This window comes from Triticum aestivum, chromosome 2D, assembly GCF_018294505.1.
Source record: "Triticum aestivum cultivar Chinese Spring chromosome 2D, IWGSC CS RefSeq v2.1, whole genome shotgun sequence".
Classification (NCBI taxonomy): Eukaryota; Viridiplantae; Streptophyta; class Magnoliopsida; order Poales; family Poaceae; genus Triticum; species Triticum aestivum.
In genome coordinates, this window is record NC_057799.1 from 3,892,538 (window position 1) to 3,911,356 (window position 18,819).

Genomic DNA, 18,819 nt, shown 5'->3' on the forward strand with positions numbered 1-18,819 from the left:
AGCTGAGTGGCCTATGTTTTGCCGGAATGTTGATTCATTTCCGTTCCGGCAAATTTCAGGTTCTCGGCTTGTCCATTTTTTAGCAAAGGTCGAATTTCAGCATGACTTGTGCTACAAACTCTAGGACATATCGAGTGCCCGGGATTTGCTGCGCCGGAAAGGAGTCAACGTTCCTGCAAAACATAGGCTTTTTTATGTCATTATTCATTTTATTAGGTCTAGAATTAATTGACTAGATTTAATCGTAGGAAACATGGCTAGCAACAATGAAGGACAGGGTTCTGGTTATTGCGACGACGTCTACCTGGCGGCGGACGAATTTTTGAGCCTTGCCGATGATCAACCGATGATGTTGTTGCTGGGCCCACCGGTCGCATCGGGGACTGAGACCGACACGCAAACCGGTGCTGACACTGAGACCGGCGCTGAGACTGAGACCGGCATCGAGACCGGCGCTGAGACTGAGACCGGCGCCGAGACTAGCGGAGCCAGTGTAGAACCGAAAGCAAAGAGGCAACGGCTTCCTAACAAGCTCATGACTACTAGACTGATGGTCACGGAGGTGGACGACGGCAATTTTAAGCCAAAAGCACCGGAGGAAGCGCGCGCGTACTACGGCAATCAATTAGGCTGCATCATACGGACAACCGCCACCATCAACGATGAGAAACTACAGAAGATAGATAATATGAGGCCCTCTCTCCTAAAGAAGCTGCACCAGATATTCTTGTTCCCGGGCCGGAATGAAAAGGATTATAAAGATCCAGATAAGGACCCGGCAATGAAGAAGATAAACAAACACGCCATGACCAAGTTTAGCGACGCTCTTTACTTGGACTCGTCGAAGAACATTAACAAAAAGGATTACACCCACATCAAGGATGTTCTCGACGGTGCTATGTTTTACTACGACGCACGGGGTGGAGAGGTCAAGGACAAGAAGAGAAGGGGCGGCAGGCTCGCCTTCGGCCATAAAACCGACTTCTGCTGCATCCAGCAACCGAATGATTCTCTTAATGATGGATTCTATATCCTACACCACATGCTGGAGTACAGACGGGATCACCAGAACCTTCGCATGTCATTTAGATCCGGCGATGCCCATATTCTGCAATGGGCAAAGAACGTAGGAGATATCGAGTATCATCGACTTCGAGCTGAGTTCTATCACATCCAGCGCGAACTTGCCCAAATCATCATGAAGGAGGTCGTCGGAAAAACAGGGATGTTCTACGAAGAAGGACAAATGTCGCGGGAAGACGTCCGAACACGGGTAGCCTCTAAGCGTCTCGACCTGAAGCCTTTCACTAGGCTCGGGGACTATCTCCCTGACTTGGATGGATGGCACGACATGTTGGAGTGATTGTCGATATATGACAATGTGTCTGTTTAGTCCATACTTTCTGTATGACGAAACTTTGAGTTATGCATGACGAAACTTTATTTTTGATGTAATTAAACCGTCCTCCTCGACTAGCGACGATCACTCTAGTTAGGGCATTTTGGGTATGATCAAATTTGTTATTTATGCTTATGATATGTTGCTTCTATTTTTGCCAAGTCTGTCTCTTTCTGTTGCTGAACTATATATGTTGCATCTACTCATGTGACGATGCAGGTGCATAGATCATCGATGGCGAAGAAGTGCTACGCCAAGAGTATATATACAACGAGTGGCCGGAGTGTCAGGCCCAGGTGTACCGGTTTCCGGTTTTCAAGCGACAGGCAGTAGTTAGTTTAGGTTCACACTAATGCGAGAGAGGGATACGAACTCATGTACTGCATAGTTCCGCTCTCACTCAAAGTGATAGCTCTTCTCGCATATATCATTGTTTAGATGGATGACGATGTAGTTGCAAGTAATCGAGACTTGCATGTATCGCTATTTTCGAGATGATACGAAATACCACTTTGTGTTGGATGATGATTATGATGAGACTATTTGTATGTATATGCTATGATTACATTTGTGGTCTCGCAGCCATTTGTATGTGTATCATGATCACATTTGTATTTGCTAAAGATTCTTGTATAAAGCTTGTTCAAATACAAAAAATATATGCAGAAAAAAATACTAAAATTAGCAGTAGCGAGTGGAGAAAAGTTAGCAGCAGCATCACACTAGCAGTAGCGCGTCCAGGCAATGCGCGCTAGAGCTATTAGCAGTAGCGATCTTCCACGAAGCACGCTGCTGCTACACTTGTATTGCAGTAGCGCGGGTGTGCGCGCGCTGCTGCTACGGGTTAGCTGTAGCGCATTATTAGTAGCGCCTGCCACCGCGCTACTAATGTACCTAGAACCCGCGCTGCTGCTAGGCTTTTCCCTAGTAGTGGTTACAAGCGGGTGCAAGGACCATCTTGCGATGACTACAAGCACTCAACTGTGCCGAAGGCACACTGCAATCAAAGCTCCTGCCACACAGGAGCAGGAAAAATCTTGTTGTAATTGACACTCGGGAAGTTTTCATACTAAGACCTCAAAGAGTTAGCGCACTAGAGCAGCAACTGTCGTTGACGAAGAAAAATGTAGATTGAAAGGACCGTACCTGCAAACACACCATGACACCAACAACCACGAGCACCAGAATCAAGATGGCGGGAGCCCAATGTCGGCTGGATCCGAACAGATCCGCCAAAGAGTGAAGCTAACCGGACCCAAGTTGATCTGCCGGAGACACGCATCCATGTTCCTTCCATCAGCAGTAGACGCCCGCCGAAGCGGGATAAGATGGAAAGGAAATTATTTGGACTATAGGATGTTGTTGTCGCCTTGCCGCCCTGACCAGCAAACCAAGCATTGCCGTGACCGCGTCCATGGACGAACCATTGACGACTCGGCAACCCTAACTACGGGGAAGACACCCAAACTACTACTACCACCAGATCCGCAGAGCACGACTCTAGTTCTCATAACGCATTCAGAGAAGACATGCTAAAAGCAAAAATAAAAAGTTCTCGACTTTATTTATCATTTTGGCACAAGAAGAACAAATCATGGATTCAAGTATTTCTTGTTTTGGCAGCCTATAGACAGCGTGTTATTAACATGTGTGATATGGGTCCATAGCATACCATAGGTCATAATTGTATATAAAGGCCAGAACTCATTCTCCCCCTCCCCCCCTACCTAAAGCAAAGCTATCACACCAGGGGAGCAGGCAGTCCAAATGGCATCTGCTGTTACGGCCACTCCCGGGAGAGTTTGTAGCTTCGAGCCATCGGTGTGGGACGACTTCTTCATACATTACGAGCCACAGCCACTCAAGGTAAACACAATATTTTGTAAAATAAGTCCTTTGTGATATCCATACGCCTTATAGAATCACATGACCAACTCAACATTTTATAGTCATAAGATAACACTTTATGGTATACATACCCCTTATAGTACGGTAACCGACTGCTTATGTATTTTTCATTTTCATATGCATTGGGACACAACTCAACATTTATATCACATGTATGTCCCTTTGAGAAAGTCTGTTGATATATACCACATGAATTACATCCTCTCTTTTTTAACTTATCCATGCATGTTTGATATTTATGTGAGTAGCGTCCTAGCTAGCTATAGTCTCTCAGTTCACGGCCTGATGGCTGACCGCCATTTCTTTTATGATGGCTAGGATTAGTGTCTCATTTGGAAAGGGCTACTGCAAAATAAAAAATGTTTGAGAAGGAATTTAATTTTTTTTCTGACAAAGGAATTTATTTAATTTCACAACTATATTCGTTTGTATCATGGTTCAACTAATTTGTGTATATAGCTAACTTTTGATATATTATTCCCCACAAATAAAACCTTTTGATATTATCACTACCATAACGTAGTATGTGTCGCGCGTGCAATCTAGAATTTTGAATATAAAATATTTTTGGAGAGTTTTAACAAACAAGGGGGATTTAAAACATATGCTACTCCATGTGTTTTCCTATTGGGCGATGGCACATCACCAACATGCGGACCTCGCCAATTATCAAAATAAACCATGGAGGGCATTGTGATGGGAGGAGATCGTGTTGAGGGAACATGCCACGGCGCTGGTGCTGACCTAGTATAGTGGCGTCATGCACATGTGACGATGGTGAGGAGTTATTATATTGAGGTAATAGCGCCACAAGTCCTAGAACTTGTCCAGGATGTGATGGTTTGGTCCATCCCCGTGAACTAGCTGGACACCACCAGCTGTCGCCCGCCCTCGCGGAGCAGCGCCGTCACGCAGCAGGCCCCGCCGACCGCCTGCTCCAGGTTGTTGGAAGAGGAGGAGGGGAACTCCTCGTCGGTGCGCAGGTACGCCCGCCTCAGGGCGCCCTCCACGGCAGCGCGCCCAGCTCCTCGCGCCAACCTCTCCTCCAGCTCCTCCGCCAAGATCCTGGGCATGTTGTCCTCGGCAAACTCAGCGGCGCTCTTCCCGCCGTGGCCGTCGACCACACCGAACAGGGCCTGCACGCGGTCCCCGCCGAGCTTGACGGCGGCGACATGGCGGAAGGCCGCGAAGCCGTCCCCCTGCTCCGCCACCGTGTGCCACGTCGTCCACCCCATTGTTGGAACCGAGGATCGACAAACAATCACAAGAATACGAGAAGACGATTTTGCCGAGCGACAAACACCCACGGCGACGGACGCCCGCCCCGGCGACGAACGCCGGGGCCTTTTTTCCTCTCTTGTATTTCTTCCTCTCGGCTCACGCAACCAGTACAGAGGCCGGAGATTTATACACGAGGCACACACATCCAGTCCACCACACGCACGCACGACCCGGCCACCACACGGCCACTAATTGCACGCACTCATCCACTCCTAGAAGGGCTCCACTAGCTAACTAAGTCAGCCATGCATTGCCATGCACTAACACAGACCACAACTCTAGCTAACAGCCGCTGCCTTACGAGCTGGACCCGGAGCGCGCGCACGCACCGGACACCACTGCCACATGCATGGCTTATTACCATCACCCATTCGCCTTGGCGGCCTCCAATCCAACACCGCCGGTGCGACAGTGACCACGGCCGGCACAAGGAGAGGCGCCGGGAGGTGGCCCTTGACCGGGCTTTAGCAACAGCAGAAGAAGAAGAGTCCGCAGCCTTGGCGGCGGGCGGCGAGCCGGCGACTGGGCGACGCACGGGGAGGGCTCGGCGTGACGGCGTGGATGCGCGCGCGGAGGAGGGCGAAGGGCGGAGCGGCGAGGCCGGGAGGAAGGAGGCGCCGGCGGAGCAGTGGTGGCTCTCTCCAAGGCGTGAGCAGGCCGAGGCGGGACGGCGAGAAGACCGTGCCACCGCGCACGACATGTATCTTTTCCTTCCTTTCCTCGCTTGTCTTGCTCACTCGCTCTGCAGCGAGACTGAGAACTCCTAGCTCTTCTTGCTGCTTCGATGGTGAGCTCTGATGTTGCAGATGCTAGCAAGCTCTGTAGCTAGAGGCTGCTTCAGCGAGAGAGAGAGAGAGAGAGAGACGAGGAGGAACACCAGAGTTTTTGCGCTGTGAACACCTACAACCTTTTCTATCTTTCTGTTATTTATAGGCAGTCAAAACTCAACTGCGAATTACAAGCAAATGAAAGCAGCACCGACGAGCCATCCCATAGGTCGTGCCATCCCACAGGTGCAGCAGGATTATCCATCCATCAAGCTCTTTCTTGTTGCTCCATTGATGGGCACCTTGTATATGTAGGCGGCGGAATAGTATGGGTGTCCTACATGCTGATTTGACAAAATGGCAGGGGGGTATCTGCAAAATGCATGGCAAGGACCGGCTCAGTCCCGCTGGCGCCACTTGGCCGCCTCTAATTGGCTCTGGACTAAATTTGCACACTGTGCGCAAGTTGTAGGACTACACAGTTCACTTTTGTAAATTTTAGGATTAAACCGTCACATACTGGACAAGTTCTAGGACTTCATGCTTTTATCTCTATTGTATTTCAATTTCCAAGTCAGATTCCTTATTGATCAGTCTGCAGAAAAAAGTTCCATGATTATGACAAGATGATTGGACATTGTCCTATCAGTTGTCGTATTTTAGCACCGCTAGGCATTAGACGACTGATAATCATCGCTCCCAGCCAATTCTTGTTCCCTGGAGGCCTGGACGTTGCTTCCTTGTTGCATGGTTGCTTAAATCACGCCAGGTTACCAGATTCATGTACCTATGAGATGGAAGTATTACTTGTGAGAACCAAATATACATTGGTTCATTTAGGAAATAGATCCCTAAATTCTAGAGTTTAAATCCCACAAATGGTTCTTCGATTCTACTCCCACCGTCCGACAATAGAAGAGCATTTTTCATTGGAGGCAGTTTCAGACCTTGATGCTTACATGGGTCCCGATGTGCCAATCATCACCGAGTCTAGTCTGTCGGCGATGGGCTTTTCAAATGTCATCTTTGTTCATTGCGGAAGGAAAACCAATCTTGTTGCTGATTGTTTAGCAAAGCACTGATTTAGTCTTTGGCTTATCTGAATTTTGGGACTCCAATACCCCTGACTTTATTCCTCCACATATTGTAAATGATATTATATGAGGAATAAAGTTATTTATGTTCAAAAAAAATATAAGAGCATTTTTTTACTCTGGTAATAAATCTCCAATGTTCTCCCTAATGAAAACAATCTATGTCGGGGTTGTCCTCGATGCAAACATTCTTTTTCGACCAATGACACATAGTTAGTTTTGTAATGGAAACATTTTTCACTTTCACTAAACACTTCTTCACGTTGGTGGAAACATATTCCATCTGAGTCACTTCATACAAAAAATTAATAAACCTTCATTCGTTACCATCTGATGCCCTATATTGCTTCCAACAAAAGAAATATTTGCTTCCAAATATGATTATTTATTACCATTATAACAGTTGTTTTGGTTTGAACAAATTATTATTATTTTATTAGAATAGGCATCCTACGCAATCACAATTTTCTAGCATATAACTAGGCATCTAGGCACAATGCATCATCGGCTGATGATCTAATAATGCCATGTGTCCTTCCTATGGTTGTCATTCTTCCTTTCTATGGCGTCTGTGCGTCCTGCCGATAGTTCTTCCAATGGTGACAGTGCTTCCTTCCAATGGTGGTCATGCTTCCTTCAGATGGTAGTAGGTGTGCTTGTTTGTGCCGGCCGCCAACGACAGGGAGACCGGACCGTCCTGAGCAGGGCCTGTCAACATCACCTCCGATGGGAGGAGTAGAGTAGAATTTTTTGTTGTTTTTAGGTCCTTTTGCTATGTAAAAAATATTCCAAAAAATCAATGAAAATCCATGTCCGCTTTAATTGGGGGTTTTTTTTTATTATTTGCCACTTCTTACTTTGCACTTTGACAATTTGCCACTACTTACATTATATTTGATCTTTTGCCACTCTTTACTTTGCACTTTGATTGTTTGCCACTTTTTAACACAAAAACAATACCTGGAAATGATTGACATAATATGTGCATAAAACAGTGGACAAGTATACCCTTTGTGTCTGTTTGACTTAAACTTTGGATCAGTTGATTCCCCAAATCCGGATAAACCCTAGCTCACGAGGCTATGCCCCACCGCCGCCGGACCCTACTGCTACCGGCACCTTCAGCACCGTGGCTCGACGCTGCAGCCCCCCATCAAGCTGGAGCTCCTTTCCGGCGCCCAAGATTGAGGCCGCCCAAAGTGTACAATGTAAGTAGTGGCAAAGTGCAAAGTAAGAAGTGGCAAATTGTCATAAAAAAATGGACATGCCTCTTTGGCAACGACGGGCCATGGAGGCCACCTTTTTGTGTGCATCACTCCTCAAGAATATCTACGTATACTTTATATCCAGAATTTGCTGGATTCATTCTTTTTCACTGATGCCCTGATGTCTAGTGATTGGAGCTAGATACTGGTTTTTCTATCAAATGATCACAAAAACTAAAGATATAAAAATTACAAATATAATGGAAATTTTGCAGAAAAGGCATCATAATGCTCGAAATAAAGTGATTAGTAATGTTCACTTCCATTTTTCTTTCTTACTACAATGTATCCCTTATGGCTTCAATTAATCTTAAGTCATCTATGCATGCACATATGAATGCAGACATCTGAAGATTGCATGAGGGTGAAGGCTCAAAAACTTCAGGAGGACGTACAAATGTTGTTTCAAACATTTACCAGAGTTGTACAAAAAATGAACTTGATCGACACACTCCAACGTCTTGGAATTGATCACCTCTTTGAAGATCAGATCAACACGGCGATGAACGAAATCCACGAGAAGGAATTCAACAGTTGTAGCCTCTATGATGTTGCTCTTCGCTTTCGCTTGCTTCGAGAGAGTGGCCTTAGGGTGTCTCCAGGTACCGGTTAACAATTCAAGCAAGTGGTATATCGAGGGGTGGGAGTACAATACTCCCTCTACATGATTGCGCTAAAGTGAGCTTGTGCGCACAATACTAATTCTATGCTCCGGCTAGACAACACGAGCCAGCCTAACCAGCGCTCCTCCCATCTTGTGGTAAAAATTTGGTAAGATTATAACTAGTTACGACTAATGCATGAGCAAGGAATCAATGGTAAAAAGATAGACTTCGCAAGGTAAGAAAGGCGCACATGCTTTGCTAGATGTAGCAAAAGAATCCAACTAGTTACCATTAATGCATAGGCAAGAAATCAATCGTAAAAAGATAGTCTTTTCAACATAAAAAGGCCACGTGATGGGTGGGGTAGAGACTCAACTCGTGAATGATACTTGTAGTAATTATCGTGTACATGTTTAGTAGTATATAACAGTTTTGCAACCACAAACTGAGCTCAGGTCGATGTGGTGGTGGAGTCCTCCCATAGGAATATGTCTTCCCCACATCGTACCTTTTCTTGTTGAGCTAGTTCTGGCCCCGGCAGATATAGAATGGAAGAGAAGTCCGTATGGTTTAAGATGTCAAACCATACGTATTGTTTTTCTCCCTGGCTAACGACTTAACTACTAATATTATTTCTCCCTGGCTAACTACTTAACTACACCTACTTGTAATATAGAAATAAATGTATGTACATTAAAAGATGGACCAGAGGTAATGAATTAGTTTAGTTATGTGCTTTTCACATACTAACCTGCTTTGTAAATAAGTTAATAAGTACACCTAACCCGTGTCGTTATGTCTTATGCAGATGTATTCAGTAAGTTCAAGGGCAAAGATGGGAGCTTGAGCAGGGATATAATTAGTGAACCAAGGGGATTGTTGAGTTTATACAACGCAGCTTACCTATCGATCCCTGGTGAATCGGAACTCGATGAAGCAGTCATTTTCGCACGGCATCATCTCGAATCCATGAGGAGCAGCCTTAATTACCCTTTCTCTGAACAAGTCAAACGGAACCTTGAGATACCGCTACCTAGGACTTTGAAGAGGCTTGATGCACCATATTACATTGCTGAGTACCAACAAGAGAAAGCATACAACCCGACTATATTGGAACTTGCAAAGCTCGACTTTAATCTTCTGCAACGGCTTCACCAAGAGGAAATTAAGGCTTTTTGTCAGTACGTGTTGGACATATAGCTCTCTATCATGGCTTGTTATACATAGGCTTAGTTATATCTAGATTGTAACTCTGATCTTGATTGATCATATCAGGATATATGGAAATATAAGTTAACTATATCTTATCAATGTTGATTTTAGGTGGGGAAATGATCTATACGAAGAAGTAAGACTAACCTACTCTCGGCATCGTATTGTTGAATGCTATTTCTGGTCCTATACGGAGTACCATGAACGACATTATGGAGATGCAAGAATAATCCTTGCCAAGTTACTCGTTCTGGTAACTCTATTAGATGACACTTTCGATATGCATGCTACTTTAGAAGAGGGCTGGAAGCTCAATGAAGCAATACAAAGGTACGCAATACTCTCCTTGGGTAACCCTATTAGATAACACTTCCAATCATCATTCAGAATAAAGTGCACATATTTGATCTAGAACAATTGTGTTACAAAAATGAATGTTGCATCACACAATCATTCATTACATGTGTTTGTTTGACTAGTATGATTTTTCATCAATCTATCTTATTATTGGACTAAATGATTATAGCCCTACCTCCCTATAGGTGTGTGTTCTTAGGAACGGAAGTTCGTAAAACAACGGAGCAGACAATGATAAGAAGGCCTCATGCAAATCAATGTCATCCACAGTCATAATTTAGCAACTCTTGCATCTCCCCCTCTATTGTTCCCTAAAGTCTCGAAATAAAGGGATGTAAATTGGAAGCTAGGGTGTTTACATCAATCATGTAGGGATTCATGAAAAATCTTTCTAATCTACCTATGTAGCTAGCATACCTATCATACTAATCTACCACTAGATACTTCATTTCCCTCCTCATGTTGGCCAGTGCCCGCCAAATGCAAATTCCAAGATACTATTGTTTTCCTTCCATGAATCCAAGACAAGGGATTGGATGAACAAAACACATCCAAATGATTGGTTGACTATCGATCGCCACTACATCTGACCAAATCATTGTCCAAAATTGTCCTCGGTAGTGTAGGTAGTACTTCCTCTTGTCTAGCTCGGTGATTCCTGTAAGTTACAAGTACGTTTTAAACTTTTGTGTTGTAGGAGTCTAGGACAATGCAGAAATTGACCGACTTGGTTGTCAGGAAAATAGAAATCTGGCCAAGTTAGGGCAACATACTTAAGGGCCCCAACAAGGTTGTGATAGTTTCGAATGTCATTAGAGGAGATAGGAGTCCTCACATCCTTGCTCTCCCATTCAATGGCATGTGTTGGTATGACATTGGGGATAATAATGATATATTGTTGCGAAGTGAGAATAATAGCACCACTCCTTTACCTATAAAGATTTGTAGCTCCCCAAAATCCTTGATAGCACTTGAAGATCGAAGTCCATGAATAAAACTGCAGATAGCCCACTCAGAAGAACCACTTATAATAGATAAACATGAAGATGATGCACACATATTAGTTAAACATAATCATATATGAGTTCACGTTTGATAGGATGAACTAAGTTCTTATAGGTTGAAAATCATAGAAGTACCATGGATGCAGGGCATACTTGATTCCATAGATCGATGTGGGGAATCCTCCAAGCTAGGAGGTTGACAACTAGAACATCCAATTATTCAAGTCACTAGCATCGAGACGTAGCAAGAAAAAGAACCAGTCAAACAACTTCTAGATTCATGATTGGACTGAAGGTGTCCTCGTCATTCACCCAAAACGTTTTTTGAACCCATTCGCAATAAGATGAGGTTAATTAGTTGGTTTACAGGACCATTTGCCTTGCATATGTACTCTTCGATGTTGCAAGGATGAGATGAGATAACATATATGATCACACACAATCTTAAAACCCAGTTTGAATCTGTGACGCTAATACACTAAGGGAGAGTTGACAAGGCATTGGTCTCTCCGTCTCAATAGGGCCACTCGACATTCATGGCATTCTTCCATTCCGGATGTTACAAGGCATCCTCAATATTATATGTTCTCTGTAAAATACTAAATAGTTATAAATACCATATATGTGTATCATATAATGATTTATTTATACACGAATACAAGATGATCTTGTTAAACACATATACCCTATTGCACAAGGCTATGACTCTTATCGTATAAAGAAGGCACCACATGGAATCCATGGTTTATTCTAAGTTAACGATCTCTTTACATAGGCATGTGTCGCCTACAAGCCAAACTCAAATAAGATCAAGTCTTGACGTCCAAGACAAGGTACATATTTAAGGACAAGGAGGTCATTGTGAAACACACACGACTCATACCACTCAAGTTGCATGCAATATCAATTTTGAGGAGCACCATCGCCGGTAGTTTAGATGCCATCTATATTAGCTTCCACCAAGCATTGTAATATAAAGATTACAAGGTAGGATGTACGACTCTTTACCCATCTCGTCTGGGGTGGCTGAACCTGGGAACATCATGTAACTTGTCGTCGTGAATTTTCTGAAGTCCTTCAATGGGGTACATGTGTCACCTACTCACCATACTTTCAGCATGTACTATATCCTCGCTTGCAAGATTGGCCAAATTTCATATAGTGGGCATACAAACAACTCCATAGATCGCTCAAAGCTTTGCTTATTGCAAAGGGGTTGAGCGAGCTACTTCATATGTCAGCTATTCCAAGGATGACATCACAAATATGATGTCTTAAAGAAATTGTAAAGCCATGTGGGGACGGGTATTTGGTTGTGCTCCATTTGGAACACATCATCTCACACTTCCTTGGGGTAGTCCTTCCTTTGTGAGATGACTCCCCTACAGTGGACCAAAGTAGTTTTTGTAATAGTAATCATCTACTAATAAGTTATATACTCCCCTTATCCCGAATTAATTGTCTTAGACTTGTCTAGATACGAATGTATCTAGATACATTTAAGTATTAGGTACATCCGTATCTAGACAAATCTAAGACAATTAATTTGGGGCCAAGGTAATATGTATCATCCATGTGGCCGAAGCTAATTAAGCTAACTGGCATATATGTAGATGGGATGAGAGTGCTATAACTCTTTTACCAGAGTACTTGAAAGGGTACTTTGTCAGGTTGATGAATACTTTCAGAGAGTTTGAGGATGAACTGAAGCCAGATCACAAGTACCGTGTTGCTTACAGTAGGAAAGCGGTACGTGTATCTGTCATTTCTGCACCAATTTTTCAGAATCATATTAATTAATTCTCTAAATATATAACCTAAAATTTCTCCTGCTCATATGTATGTACGCATGCTGCATGCAGTTCCAAAATTTGTGCAAGCACTACCAACAGGAATCTGAATGGTTTCATAGCAGTCACATACCAAGTTTTGAAGATCACGTCAAGTGCTCGGTCATCTCCGCTGGTACTCCGACACTATTTGTCGGTTCACTTATGGGTATGGGTGACGAAGCATCAAAGGAAGCATTTGAGTGGGCCATCGGTTGTACCGATGCTGTAAGGGCTTGTGGTGAGGTGGCACGCTTTATGGATGACTTGGCTTCGTTTAAGGTATAGTAATAGTATATGGCTTGATTATATTCAAATGTTCTTTAGTTTGTATGATAAAACAGATGGAGTAACTAGTTGCTTTTGCCCTTGTTCACAGCATGGGAAGAACAAATTGGATGTGGCTAGCTCCATCGAAAGCTATATCAACCAGCATCATTGCACCGATGAGGTAGCCATGGATGTGTTGGATAATCTGGTCGAAGATGCATGGAAAACTACTAATCAGGCACGATTTGACCGTGGTGCACTGCTCCCGCTTGTAAACCGAGTTGCGAACCTCACCAAAAGCATGACCTTGTTGTTTCGTAACAAAGTTGACCGCTACACATTCAGCCATGGCAACAAAGACAGGATCCGGCAGCAGTTCATAGACCCTATCCCCCTCTAGGTTCTCAACATGCATACATGGAATCTTTCAAACACAATGGATTTGCAGATATGAACCTAGTTTCTATGTATTTTCAGTTTGCAATAAGCATATCTCATATTTATGTTCTTGAAATTTATAACTTGGCTTGTACTTCCAAATTCCAAATAAGCACGCATGTATGTACTTGTACGAATAATTGTGGTATTTTCCACATGCATATTTGAGGATATTGAATGGCTGAAATAAAGTGAATCTTTCTGGTAAAGTACTTGTATGAATAATGTGTTGTTGGTGCATATTCATTTGAGTCTTCTACTCAAACTGAATTCTATTTGTCTGGTGTGATCCTTCCATGCACATGAAGCTTGATGAGCTAGAAGCACACTAATAGAACTAGAGGCAAAGGCTAGAACTTTTGTGTCATGTACCATCAAGAAAGCAAAGCTGATGCAAGTGGTGATCATTTCAGTCCTTCTTACTCAGTCTTGCCGTTCATGCACTAGAAGTCTAGAAATGATCATGTCATGTTACGTATAACTTGGTATTTATATATGTCCGATGTTGGGATGCCCCCAGTTTGACATAGTACTAGTACTAGAATATTTGTACCTGGGATAGCCGGGGGAGACTAGTATAGGATCTGGCCTTTAAGTGAGATCAATCTTTTTGAAGACACAAAACATGTTCAAATATTATGAAAATATTTGCAGACACATGTCCATGTTTGATGTACAACCTCAAAAAGTTTCAGCTCCTAGTTGAAACTACACATAAAGAACCAAAAAAGACAAAATTGGATGTGAATAGTGGCAAATACTATTCACTCAGAGCTGACACTATCCATAGCGGAATTTGTCTTTTTTGAATCTCTAATTGTAGATCCAGTTTTGAGTTGATTTGTTTTGGAGTCGTAGACATACCCTACAGGTATGTTGTCTAAAAAATCAGAATTTTTTGAATTGCCTAAATATGAAATTTTGGAGTTGATCCTACGATCTCACTTAAAGGCCAGATCCTATACTAGTCTTCCTCAGTCCAGTTTGATATGTACTCCCTCTGTCACTTTGTACTGTACAAAGTTGAGTCACTTATTTTAAGACGAATGGAGTACTTGAATAGTTGTGCCTTGGAGGGTTCATTTCACTACTAGGGAAAACCCTAGTAGTAGCGCTTGAAATATACATAGCAGTAGCGCTGGGTCCAGCGCTACTGCTACCGCGCTACAGCTAAGTTGTAGCAGTAGCGCTGGTAAGGGCATCGCTACTGGTAAGTATGGTTAGCAGTAGCGCTGCCCTAACCAGCGCTACTGCTAACTCTCTGTAGCGCTTGAACAACGGAAGAGCTGCTGCTAATCCAGCGTTGCTAGTAGATGCTTTCCAGCGCTACTGCTAGCTAGTATTCCTGCTTTCACATATTTACACCCCCTCTACGTATTTGTGATGTATTTATACATGCTATACACAGTACTTTCATCAGATCATACTAAACATGCACTATTCTCATCATATCATAGACATACATGTTGGGGAACACAGTAATTTCAAAAAAAAATCCTACGCACACACAAGATCTATCTAGGTGATGCATAGCAACGAGAGGGGAGAGTGTTGTCCACGTACCCTCGTAGGCCATAACCGGAAGCGTTATGACAACGCGGTTGATGTAGTCATACGTCTTCACGATCTGACCGATCCTAGCACCGAAGGTACGGCACCTCCGCGATCTACACACGTTCAGCTCGGTGACGTCCCACGAACTCTAGATCCAGCTGAGGTCGAGGGAGAGTTTCGTCAGCACGATGGCGTGGTGACGGTGATGATGAAGCTACCGGCGCAAGACTTCGCCTAAGCACTGCAACGATATGATCGAGGTGGAAATCTGTGGAGGGGGGCACCGCACACGGCTAAACAATCAACTTGTGTGTCTATAGGGTGCCCCCTCCCCCGTATATAAAGGAGGGGAGGAGGAGAGGGCCGGCCCTCATAGGGCGCGCCCAAGGGGGGGAGTCCTACTCCCACTAGGAGTAGGTTTCCCCCCTTCCTAGTAGGAGTAGGAGAAGAAGGAAGAAGGAGAGAGGGAGAAGGAAAGGGGGGCCAGCCCCCCACCCCAATTCGGATTGGGCTCGGGGGGCGTGCCCCCACTTTGGCCGCCTCCTCCTCTCTCCCACTAAGGCCCATTAAGGCCCAATGACTCCCCAGGGGGTTCCGGTAACCCCCCCGGTACTCCGGTAAATGCCCGAACTCACCCGGAACCATTCCGATGTCCAAACATAGCCTTCCAATATATCGATCTTTATGTCTCGACCATTTCTAGACTCCTCGTCATGTCCGTGATCACATCCGGGACTCTGAAAAACCTTCGGTACATCAAAACACATAAACTCATAATACCGATCGTCATCGCACGTTAAGCGTGCGGACCCTACGGGTTCAAGAACTATGTAGACATGACCGAGACTCATCTCCGGTCAATAACCAATAGCGGAACCTGGATGCTCATATTGGTTCCTACATATTTTACGAAGATCTTTATCGGTCAAACCGCATAATAACATACGTTGTTCCATTTGTCATCAGTATGTTACTTGCCCGAGATTCGATCGTCGGTATCTCAATACCTAGTTCAATCTCGTTACCGGCAAGTCCTTTACTCGTTTTGTAATGCATCATCCCGTAACTAACTCATTAGTCACATTGCTTGCAAGGCTTATAGTGATGTGCATTACCGAGAGGGCCCAGAGATACCTCTCCGACAATCAGAGTGACAAATCCTAATCTCGATCTATGCCAACTCAACAAACACCATCGGAGACACCTGTAGAGCATCTTTACAATCACCCAGTTACGTTGTGACGTTTGATAGCACACTAAGTGTTCCTCCGGTATTCGGTAGTTGCATAATCTCATAGCCATAGGAACATGTATAAGTTATGGAGAAAGCAATAGCAATAAACTAAACGATCATAGTGCTAAGCTAACGGATGGGTCAAGTCAATCAGATCATTCTCTAATGATGTGATCCCATTCATCAAATGACAACTCTTGTCCATGGCTAGGAAACTTAACCATCTTTGATCAACGAGCTAGTCAAGTAGAGGCATACTAGTGACACTCTGTTTGTCTATGTATTCACACATGTACTAAGTTTCCGGTTGATACAATTCTAGCATGAATAATAAACATTTATTATGATATAAGGAAATATAAATAACAACTTTATTATTGCCTCTAGGGCATATTTCCTTCAATACAGTAGTCTCGTCATACCATCATCATCATCATCATTCAACACAAATATCATCACATCTCGAAAATAGTGATACACAAGTCATGTCATGTCTCGAATAAGTGCAACTGCATGGTCATGGCACACACACAAGTTTCATCATCTCTATCTAAACCATGATGTAGAAGAGAAGAGCGATCAGCATGAGCAAGAGCGTGACTATGTAGTACTTGAGGCACCAGCACCCCCGCTGTTGCCGGAGCATCCACCTCAAGTAACTACTTTCCGCTCCGGCTCTGCTGTCGAACCCTCTGTGGCTAGCACCCGGGTACTTGTCCACCTGGGCCTGAGCGCCTGGCCAGTGGTCGTAGACTCCTAGAACCCTCCCAATGAAGTCGGCGTAGCATTCCTTCGACATCTCTGATCTATGTACCTGCATCGTCAGTTAATGAATTGAATGATAATATGCAACATAATGTACTTAAGAAAACAAAGAGGCATAATTAGCAAAATACAAGCAACCAATAGTAAACATAAATGACGAAGTTCTTCATACCTAAACTAATTAACTAGAGCGATCTACCCTAGTTCAGGACCACGGTTTAGTTACATCACATAGTTTCGCGTGCATAAATTCAAAGTTTTGCGATATGAAGACAGTAGTGACACATTGTCATCGACAATCGGTCCTCCATGTCGGCGGTCCAATCTTCATAGTCAGGGAGGAAGCACCCGAGCTTCTTGAAAGACTTTAGGTCCAGAGGCTGAGCGAGTAGCGGTGCTCGGACATCAGCCCGCGTGATTGGCCATGGTAGAACATCCCTGTTTGTTCGAGGACCTGCTTCATCATCACTTGGGCAAGTTCACACTGTACATGATAAAACTCAGCTCGGATTCGATGATCCGGTGTCTTTCCTATGCTTGTGGCCCAGCTCAAAATCTCGGCATCTTCGGTAGTAGGTGTCATGCGAAGGCGTTGATTATCCCTTCTGTACTCGAGCAGGTGCTGCATGAGGTAGAATCCATCAGCCTTACTGGTGTGCGGTTGCTGGATGCAGTAGAAGTCGGTCTTATGGCGGAAAACCAGCCCGTTCTTCCTGTGCCTTTTCACCTTGATATATCCACCAGACAGGCTGAAGGTAAACAGGGCACTATCGAGAACACTCTTTATGTGCGTGTAATCCTATTTCTTGAGGTTCTTCGATGAGTCAAGTACATAGCATGGGAGTATTCCGTGGATAGAACGATGAGCACGGCGCCGCCCCCGCTGCACAAATTAAGTACACCTCAAATTAGCCTCCATGCTTGCAAAGGAATGATTAACACTTACGAAAGGATATGCGCGGATGACTTATGTGGGATTATAAGGCAGGAGAATCATTTCCTTGTCCTTATTAGCGATCATGAATTCGCCGAGGTACTTGTTGGGGAACGTAGTATTTCAAAAAAATTACCTATGATCACGCAAGATCTATCTAGGAGATGCATAGCAACGAGCGGGGAGAGTGTGTCCACGTACCCTCGTACACCGAAAGCGGAAGCGTTTAGTAACGCGGTTGATGTAGTCGAACGTCTTCACGGTCCAACTGATCCAAGTACCGAACGTACGGCACCTCCGTGTTCAGCACACGTTCAGCACGATGACGTCCCTCGAGCTCTTGATCCAGTTGAGGACGAGGGAGAGTTCCGTCAGCACGACGGCGTGGCGACGGTGATGATGATGTTACCAGCGCAGGGCTTCGCCTAAGCACTACGACGATATGATCGAGGTGTGTAACTGTGGAGGGGGGCACCGCACATGACTAAGAGAAGACTTGGTGTGCCTTTGGGGTGCCCCCCTCCCACGTATATAAAGGAGGGGGGAAGAGGAGGCCGACCCTAGAGGGGGCGCGCCAAAGGGGGGCGTCCTACTTGGACTCCCGGTCCAAGTAGGATTCGCCCCCCCCCCCCTCTCCTATTCCAACTAGGAGAAGGAGGGAAGGAGGGGGGCGCCGCCCCCTCCTAGTCCAATTCGGACCAGCCCATGGGGGGTGCACGGCCACCCCTTGTGGCCCTTCTCTCCTTTCCCCTAAAGCCCATTAAGGCCTATTACTCTCCCAGGGGGTTCCGGTAACCTCCCGGTACTCCGGAAAATACCCGAAACACATCGGAACCATTCTGGTGTCCGAATATAACCTTCCAGTATATCGATCTTTACCTCTCGACAATTTCGAGACTCCTC

At 44.6% G+C, this 18,819-nt stretch overlaps 2 protein-coding genes across 3 annotated transcripts; one reads left to right on the forward strand and one right to left on the reverse strand.

The window, feature by feature from the left end:
- The first annotated feature begins 3,107 nt into the window (after nt 1-3,107).
- Nucleotides 3,108-13,638, forward strand: LOC123050954 (tau-cadinol synthase). 2 transcript variants are annotated; one of them, XM_044473675.1, is made up of 7 exons: nt 3,108-3,265; nt 8,058-8,316; nt 9,128-9,500; nt 9,643-9,861; nt 12,506-12,641; nt 12,755-13,003; nt 13,101-13,638. In XM_044473675.1, the coding sequence occupies exons 1-7, from the start codon at nt 3,167-3,169 to the stop codon at nt 13,389-13,391; spliced, it is 1,626 nt and encodes a 541-aa protein (XP_044329610.1). In that variant the 5' UTR covers nt 3,108-3,166; the 3' UTR covers nt 13,392-13,638. The 2 variants fall into 2 exon arrangements, with proteins under 2 accessions (XP_044329610.1, XP_044329609.1); XM_044473674.1 differs by lacking the exon at nt 3,108-3,265 and adding an exon at nt 5,603-7,657.
- LOC123050955 (probable protein phosphatase 2C 32) lies at nt 3,963-5,546 on the reverse strand. Its single transcript, XM_044473676.1, has one exon. It carries the CDS (start codon nt 4,540-4,542, stop codon nt 4,168-4,170), a length of 375 nt encoding a protein of 124 aa, XP_044329611.1. The 5' UTR covers nt 4,543-5,546; the 3' UTR covers nt 3,963-4,167.
- Nucleotides 13,639-18,819: the final 5,181 nt, after the last annotated feature.